This window comes from Sylvia atricapilla, chromosome 21 (assembly GCF_009819655.1).
Source record: "Sylvia atricapilla isolate bSylAtr1 chromosome 21, bSylAtr1.pri, whole genome shotgun sequence".
NCBI lineage: Eukaryota > Metazoa > Chordata > Aves > Passeriformes > Sylviidae > Sylvia > Sylvia atricapilla.
The window spans coordinates 9,214,559-9,223,890 of record NC_089160.1 but is presented as its reverse complement, the minus strand read 5'-3'; the positions used below and the strand labels follow the sequence as shown (position 1 = coordinate 9,223,890).

At 45.2% G+C, this 9,332-nt stretch overlaps 1 protein-coding gene across 1 annotated transcript; it reads left to right on the top strand.

Annotated features, from left to right (window-relative positions):
- The first annotated feature begins 335 nt into the window (after window positions 1-335).
- On the top strand, window positions 336-9,332 carry LOC136370356 (SH2 domain-containing protein 1A-like). The gene is given in 5 exon segments (XM_066333719.1): window positions 336-613; window positions 6,017-6,080; window positions 8,360-8,387; window positions 8,390-8,494; window positions 8,926-9,332. Coding segments are annotated over 5 exon segments (375 nt in total). The 5' UTR covers window positions 336-476; the 3' UTR covers window positions 8,967-9,332.

Sequence of the window (9,332 nt, the reverse complement as noted above, 5' to 3'; positions counted from 1 at the left end):
AGCTGTGGAGCAGGGGCTGTGCTTGCACCTGCAGCCTGACGTGCTGGTGGGACAGTGACAGTGAGGGCAGCTGGCTTCCTCTAGTCTCATCCCTGGGGAGTTTTAATACAAGGGTAAAAAGTAATCCCGGCTTGGGTTAAGAGAAGAGAGAGGAGCCCGGCACAGCAGCGCCCGGGCCCCCAGGCCATCGTGTGCCTCACAGTGACACCCCTCCGAGCGGGCCACATGGCTGAGGGCTGTGGGATGACACCCTGCCGGAGGCTGTCATGGTGCCGACGTCAAAGGAAAACACAAAGGGGCCAAGGGAAAAAAACCCACAAAAGCTCTGCGTTCGTTCCTCACTCTTCCCTCAGAGCTGTCTCACCCGTGCCGAGGCTGCTGAGGTGTGAACACATCCTGTTTACATCTGGCGCCCAGCGGCAGGGGAGGCCGCGGCAGCGCGGGGCTCAGGGACAGAGCTGCAGCCGGAGCCGGCCATGGACACGGTGCCCGTCTACCACGGGGCCATCACCCGGGAGGCGGGCGAGAGGCTGCTGCTGGCCGCGGGCACGGACGGCAGCTACCTGCTGAGGGACAGCGAGAGCATCCCGGGGGTCTACTGCCTCTGTGTGCTGTGAGTGAGGGGATGAGGGGATGGCACGGGCTGGGAATGTACTGTGTGTGTGTGTGCTGTGGGTGAGGGATGGCACGGGCTGGGAATGTACTGTGTGTGTGTGTGCTGTGGGTGAGGGATGGCACGGGCTGGGAATGTACTGTGTGTGTGTGTGCTGTGAGTGAGGGATGGCACGGGCTGGGCATTGAGTGTACTGTCTGTGTGTGCTGTGGGTGAGGGATGGCACGGGCTGGGAATGCACTGAGTGTACTGTGTGTGTGTGTGCTGTGAGTGAGGGATGGCACGGGCTGGGCATTGAGTGTACTGTCTGTGTGTGCTGTGGGTGAGGGATGGCACGGGCTGGGAATGCACTGAGTGTACTGTCTGTGTGTGTGTTGTGAGTGAGGGATGGCACGGGCTGGGCACTGAGTGTACTGTCTGTGTGTGTGCTGTGGGTGAGGGATGGCACAGGCTGGGAGTGCACTGTCTGTGTGCTGAGTGAGGGATGGCACGGGCTGGGCATTGAGTGTACTGTCTGTGTGTGTGCTGTGAGTGAGGGATGGCACGGGCTGGGAATGTACTGTGTGTGTGTGTGTGTGCTGTGAGTGAGGGATGGCACGGGCTGGGAATGAGGGGCTGGCAAGGCCTGCTCGGGTGGCAGCTGATTTCCAACATTCCCCTCCATCATAGGGGTTGTCCCCTCAACAAACTGTGTTACTGATGCCTTAAGTTTCAGCGTTAGTGTTTTTATGTTCCTCTGCTTACATGAGTAAGACTTTTGGCTCCTTCACCATGACTTTAGACAGAGGCGTGCAATAACTGGTGTGGGGTTCCTTGCAAAGCACAGAGGAGCAGGTTTTGCCCTGCCTCGCCCAGGCTTCCTACAGGCAGAAAACCATAAAGGGAAAGCAGACAGGCACATGGGAAGGGTAAGCGAGATGCTTTGGAGAAATGGCAGGCTCAGGATGGTGTGCGCTGCCTCTTTATGCTGGATTACGCTCTTGCTTCCTGCCTGTGCTCTGCTGCTCTGGTGTGCTCAGCAGCATCCCTAGTTTACATTTCCCGGCCGCCGGGAAAGGTAACACAGTGCTGCCGTCCAGATCCTGCCTTTGTTCAGGGTGCTCTCAGTCCCACAGGCCACGAGGCTTGGAGCAAACTACCTGTAATGCACATGAAATATCAATGGTAACAAACTACCGGATAATGTTTCATCAGACAGGGAGAGATCTGATGGGATGGTCTGTCAAGGAGGGTAAAGGTTTCCCTGGGGGACTTTATATTAAGACTCATTTTAATGAGGAAACTTAATTACCCTGCTGTTGGCAAAATTCTTGGAAGTCCTGTTGGCTGTGTACTGTGGCATCAGAAGAACAAAGATGACACTTCTGCCCTACTTCAGTAGGAGAAGGAACACTAGAGAAAACTCTTTTAGGTCCAGCATGAAATTAACTAACAGAGGGAACCTCTGGCAAAAAAACCACAAGAGGAAGAAGGGTCCTAAGTCAGGTTTTCCCCAAATCCCTTGAATACATTTCTTACAATATGTAATTAAGCCCTGTGTGAGCATCATCATCTTCCTGTTCTAGACCAGTAAATGGAGACAATCAGGAAGGTTATGGACAATCCAAAAATGCACAATCCTCTTCTCAAGGAAAATCTTTATGGCAGAGGATGTATTTTTTCTTCTCTCATGAAATCAGGTGAACCAAGACAAACACCTTAACAGTGAACTGAAAAATAGGAAATAAGAAGCATCCTGAGTTAATGAAAATGGAATAGACATAGCAAGAGGTAAGGAGTGCTATGATTGCTGGGATGGGAATAGGCAGTAAAAGCAGAATCTCTTAAATAACTATCAGAGGAAATGGGGATATATCACCCTTAGTCTCAGAAGTCATTCAGTGCAGGTGAAACACTAAGGCATTAGAGAAAGGGTAGGAAGAATGTCAAAATGCTGAATAAGATAGAGAATACTAGAATTAATTTACCACCAGTCTAAATCAGGATGTAGGTACGTAGCAAGGCCTTTCAGTTGTACACAATAGGTTGGGATTTTTTGTATATCAGTAGTAATTTATGCCCTTTGAAAGATATTTCATGAGTGAAATAATATACGGAAAATGAAAATAGGAAGAAATTAAAGCATTTCTAACTGTGAAGCCTTACAATCTTTGAGGAAAAGATACTTTAGTAAGAAACAGACCAAACTGCTTCCAGAAATAATGGGACATTCATGTCTTCATGATATGTTGCATTCAAACATACGTATGATAAATAAAAGGGTAAAAGAAAAAGAAATTAATGGTGAATGTTATGCAGGCTTCTTACAGAATATAGATCATTAATACTTATTTTATAAAGGAAATTTGCAATAGCATCTTGGATAAATCCAGATAAAATTTAAATGAAAATGTTATGATGAGTATGAACTGATACAGAAAGGTGGCTGAAGAATGGTAGAACTAAACCTTGGTTCCAATACTTAATATTCATGTCAAAGAATTACATGAGAAATAGCAGATCTGGCAAACAGCATATCACACAATAACTGTGGGGACAGTTTTCATACCAGGGAAGGATCCCACACGGAGATGGCAATGACAGTTTGAAAAAATGCGGGCTATAAACTGGAGAAGTGCTTTGACAGGAGAAGTTTGCCAAGGCAGAGCACTTTAGTGGAGAGACTGGAGGAGCAGGAAAGGAAGCCTGGGTTTGGCAAAAGAAGTCAATGGACACAACCTGCCCAAATTCCAGTCTGAACATCATGGGCAGAGATGGAACAGGTGACAGACATGCATGGAGCTCTGCTAAAAACTCAAAATCTGCAGTTGCTGGATTCACACTAAGAAAAAGAAAATTAAAGAAAGAATAAGTACTTCTGTGCTTTTTAAAATACTTTGTTCTAAATAAATCATGGCAATTATTAAGAATACAAAGTTATCCAGCAATTTACATTTTGGTTCAGAATGCATGCTGAAGATCACTCTAGGAATATACAGACATATGAGATCAGACAAAAGATGAATTTATTAGGAGTAATGACATGATCTTTGAAGCATGGGAAGTAAAGCTGGTCAAGCATAAGATATACTGCAATAAGGATCAATATTTTGCATGTTTCCAATGAAAATTTCTACTGGGAGTGTATCTGTTTTATACCCAGTAGTGTTTCTATTGCCCTTAGAAAACAAAAAGAGAAAAATAGTCCAGTTTTGCAAAATCAAGACATGTTCAGTCTGTCGTCTTTCCCCTCTCCCTCCACTTCCCTGGGGAAGTAAAACAAACCAAAACAAACATACAGCCCTGCAGCTTTCCAGTTCTAACCCTTCTAAGGGTTCCTTTTTCCATCCCAGGGGAATTAGAAGGCACAGTTCCATGAAGAGAAAACAAATATTTATCAAAAGAGCAATTAACCATGTATTTGGATGACAGTGGTATCATCTGCTTGAATTCATGTTAGTGGCTGCTCTGCACTTCCAGCTCCAGGTACTGTAGTTGCCAAGCCCTGTGATTTTCACTGCATTGCTTGTTCTCAGAGAATGTTTCCTTTTCCCAAAAACTGCATAAATTTGTAATGCCACAATCACCACCACATTTTTGGAGGTGCTCCCCCTCGAATGCCTCCAAAAAGCCGTGACATATTTTGGCATTCTGTGAGCCTCTTAAGGCACACAACAAGGACTGCAGTGTTCATGGTCAGGCTCATTCACCTTTTGCTTTTCCAATTAAAAAGTGGAGCCCTGACCTTTAAAAAGGAGAAGAGTCAAAGACTTCATGAATCCCTTGTGACTGATGCTGGTTTTACAGGGCAGGCATAAAAGAAAGGTAGTAGCATAAACCTGACCTATAGAGGTGGGTAACTGCAGCAGGCAGGACCCTGTTGGAGCATTCATCTAGAAAACTCTGCTTTCTCTATTCTTTGTTTCTCCTGAGCTACTGATTTATCGCCCTTGAATGCCACTCTCCTCTTTCTGAAGCTGGGATGTGCGTGTGGTGTGCCTGAAAGCCTTCAAAGAGACAATGAATATTTTCTTGGTGTGACTGTGGCAAAGCACAAAGGACCCACTTTCAAAAATATTTTAAGACCACAATTAAACTATGCCTGGAAGAGTAGGAAGGTTTTGATTTGCAGTTGTGTGCTCTGGGGCTCTTACAAACAGAGGTGCTGCTTTTGGATTTGGTGAAGATTTAATACCAGATGTTCCCACGTCTTCATCGTATGAATATCATTATGGGATTGATAATATATTCTTTAAGGACGTTGTTAATGTGTCAACAGAGGTACACGATATTCTCATGGAAATTTCTGGAGTTGCACTGAAAAGCAAGGTTTTTGCTGTTCCTGAAAACTGGCCTAGCAGAAATGCATATGCTTTATAAAAGAGACACGTTTTACCCATAAACAAGTTAGACACCACACACAGTACACCAGGGGTTTAATATCAAACCTGATTGTTCCAAGGAGCTTTCTTTACTGGTCTGATTTCCTCTTTGCTCATGCCCCGTTTGACATTTTTAGCGCACTCAGAAATCCCCTGTGCTCACAGCTCCTAATGAAGTCAAGAGGGGACACGGGACACACTAATGGTGACTACTGTGAGGAGCAGCCTCTTAAACCCTGCCTGAGAAATGGATAAATAAAACGCCTGAGAGTGCCACAAGCCCCCTCGTTCCTTTACAGATCTATGAGCACACAGGCAGAAACAAACAGCTCATGCCTGAATGGCAAAGATAAAGCATTTGTAGTTTGGGTTTTAAAATTCATATACTTGAAAATACTGAGAATGTTAGTAGTTGTTTCAGAGCTTTAAGTAAGACAAACACGACGTGCTTGTCAAACTGTGTGTTCAGATGATTTGTTCGGGACCAGCCGCTCGTGTACTGTGCTGCAGTAAATTTGTGGAGAATAATCAAAAGCTGGAATTGAAAGCGGTTTTAGAGCTCGAGGAAGCAACAGTAATGGCAACAGGGATAGGCTGCAGTCCTATCAGATTTTACGTGTGCTATTTTTTCTGTCACTGTAAGCACGGTGCACAAGTTCAAGGCAACGTGCAGAAACTTTCTGATGTGGCAGATACATCAGCTGTACAGCACCAAGGTGTAACACAGCATCACAAGGCAGCCTCAGCTTGGCATTTCCTTTCCTATGTATTATTTTTGATAGAAATGGCAGAAAAAATTGCATTTTTCATAATACTGCACATAATAATCATAACCATTTAAAATGTAATTGAAACAAAAGAAGAAGCCCCTCAATCCAATGTTGCTGTTGCAAATATCACATATACACCATGGTCTGGTTCTTCAACTATATTGTAAACTGAAATACCAAGGTGAGGCTGGGTTGTAAAAGGTCAGTGTAGTTCTTGTGAAAACTGTCAGGAGAAATGAATAATAATACCTCTTTTTTTTTTTCTCCCACAGGCATCAGGGTTATGTTTATACCTACAGAGTGTCCAAGACAGAAGCTGGATCCTGGAGTGCTGAGGTGGTGTATTTCTCCTTTCTCTTCTGAAAATTTCTGCATCCTGTTTGATATAGATTATAGATTTAATGAATATATTCAAATTATTCATGTTTCTGCCTAGTCTGATTTCATTGATGGTAATCGATCACGAGTGCATCCATCAGTAAGATGTCTTGGTGCCACTTCTGACAGTCTAGAACTCATAAATTAATTCCCTGTTTCATTTCAGCTGTTGCATAATGCAATAGTGCATCATTTGCATCATTTTAAATGGCAAAAATATTGTGGTTTTGTAATTTGACAAGCACAATCTGTTTCCTTCTATCCTATGTACCATCAATGTCAGAATATTAAAAAATAATTTTCAAGTACAGTGTTTTAATTCATTAACCAGATTAATTCATCATTAGTGCAAAATATATAGGGTAGCCAAAACTTGATACAAAATATATTTTTCCCCATCTGACAAGAAACTGGTAATTTGGGTGCAGAAAAACATCACTTGTAATACAGACAACACTTAGGCTGATGAAATTGGGATGTTAATCTCTATTTATTTTAGGTTTTTTTTTCTTTTGGGTGTACTCTGTGTATGAATTCATAATTAGCTTTCTGTATGTATGTTAATGAACACTTACTTCAAATATTATGTAATTTCTAGACAGGCATAATTCCTTGGCCATTACTATATTAGAAGTATTCTGGAAGACCAAACTGATTCTTGGGGTTACCCTGAAGAGATCAGGGGTGGAAGTGACTGACATTACTGTGGAGTGGACAGTTATCCATGTGACCCTTGGGAACAGTGCCCAGCAATCCTTTCTAGAAGGCATCAGGAGGCTGATGTAAGGGTTGGATTGTGGTGCCAGGACAGGAGCTTTTCAGGACAGGAGGAGGGTGACTGCACCCATCATGCCAGGGCAAGCACTGGCAGCTCTGAAAGGATTCCAGGACACCAGGGACCTCCACCTGGGGAGGGACATTCCTGACTGAGGCTGCAGCCTCCTTTAGCCCCAGGTGGCAGCAGCATCTGCAGTGAGGTGTTTCTGGTGTTACAGACCTGCTACGTGTCTGGCCTGTGGCCTCCACTGCTGCTCTGCATGGCTTTTGGGCTTTTCCTTAGCTGTATTTTAGGCCAGCCTTACCTGAGTTTCAGAGCAGAGGTGTGCTGGAGGCCCAGGCTTCTCTGTACACGCTCTGCAGAGCTACAGAGCCATGGTACCAACCCTTCCCTTAAGGAACAGGAACCTTTAAATAAATGTTGCAAAGACCATGCTGGCCTCAGCTGGTCCAGGCCCAGCTCATCCCCACAGAGGGGGGACCCCCTCCAAGGCCAAACCAGACCAGATGCAGATAGTTCTTTCCTGCTTTTGCCTCATTCCCTGTGGCTGGTCAGGCTCTGAGCAAGATCAGGTCACAACTATCTTTTAAGAAGAGTCCAGGAATTTAAACCAGGGCTGGTGAGATCCCAGGCAGTGTGAGGAGCCCAGCTGGTGCCAGGGAGGCTGGATTTAGCTCCCAGCTGCTGGGTGACAGCAATGTCCCTTGAGTGGGGCTGTGCTGGCAGCACCCATGCTTGTCCTCCCTTGACTTTGGTGAAGTTACTATGAGAATGCCCCGAAGGATTTAACCCAAACACTGCATTTTGATTAAAAGCACACACAGTTTCATTCCATACTGTTTGAAAAGTTGTTAACGTAGAGAGAAAGAAAGACTCTCACTTTAATAAATAGGTAACATTTGGCTGCTGTCTTTGTACAAGAAGTAGACTGGGATACTCAATGAACACATAGGCCAGCATTGAATGATCCAAGAAGGGCTTGCAAAGGGGCTGTGTCCTTGCTGGAATTTAGTGGTGTGAGGACTCTCTCTCTGTGGTAAGCCCAGGTTGCTCCTCCAAGTTTTCTCACTGGTGTTTCTAGGATGGAACTCTCTTCCTGATCCAGGCTAGGGAATTATTGGTAAGGATGTTAAATCACTGGCTGCAGTAGTCACAGTCTGAAATAGCAAAGGGTCACTGTAATGCTGCCTAATTATTGTGACAGGTGAGCGTGGGTAATTAGCGTGGGTTTCTCTCGTGGCAATTTACCAACTTTCTGTGGCCGTGCTGCTGCAAACTGCTCAGTGTAGGAGGCTGGGACGCGGCGGGGGAAGCGCAGAGCAGCGCAGTTCACTGACTCCCCTTGAACTGGCACAGCAGGGCTCACATCCAGGCTGGCCCCTGCCCGGAGCTGTGTGCACCCCTGAGGACACGGCCTGAGTGCCACCACAGCCCCTGTCACCTGTCCCCTGCCTTGCAGACAGCGCCCGGCGTCCACCGCAGGCTCTTCGCAAAGTGCACAACCTCATCTCGGCCTTCCAGAAACCCAACCAAGGCATCGTGACACCGCTGCAGAACCCCGTGGTGAGCCAGGTGAAACCCAGCGCCTCCCCAGGTACTGCCGGGGGAGGCAACCTGGGCTGTGGCTGAGCACAGCCCTCCACACTGCCCGGGATAGCTCAGACTTATTTATATACCTGACCTGAACTGGCCAGCAGAGTGACATTGCCAAAAACCTGACCCCAACTGGCCAGCAGAGTGGACATTGCCAAAAACCGTGCCCTAACTTTGCTGTTTGATTTGAAATACTGTCACTCAGATGCTAATTACAGACATCACTGACAGGGCGTCTCAGTGTGGTAAGAAAAGGGGACTATGAATAAGTATTTATATAGTGTTATATAGTATACATAGAATATATATTGCTGAGTGCTATGGCAGCAATGGCTGCCTGCCCTCAGCACCACCCTTGCCCATGGAGCCCTCTGGACTGTCCATTTTCTTACAGTGCTCATCTGTTCATGTATTTGTGATGATTTCTCCTAGGGAGGAATGAAGGCTATGACTTCCACCTGCAGCCATCATGAGGATGACTCCCCAAGGGTGACATAACCACATCTTCCAGCATCTCCTCTTACCTGTGCTCCAGAACAGAATGATTTATATCATAGTAAATACAACTCTGTGAGTTTTCTTGTAATATTTGCAGAAATGTGTATTTCTTAGAATTTATTGCTCAAGATGTAGAAGTTTCAGAATACTTTGAACTTAGGGTAGGATATTTTTTGGTTTTGTTTTGGTTTTTCCCAAGAGAGGATAAAAAACCATGAACTGCTAAATCCTTTATGTCTTTTTTTCCTCTCTCTTTGTACTGTCAAGTAAAAATATTTTTCAAGATCAGTTCTTAATCAATAATTAGTTGTTAATTTTACATTGCTTAACTTTGAATCCTG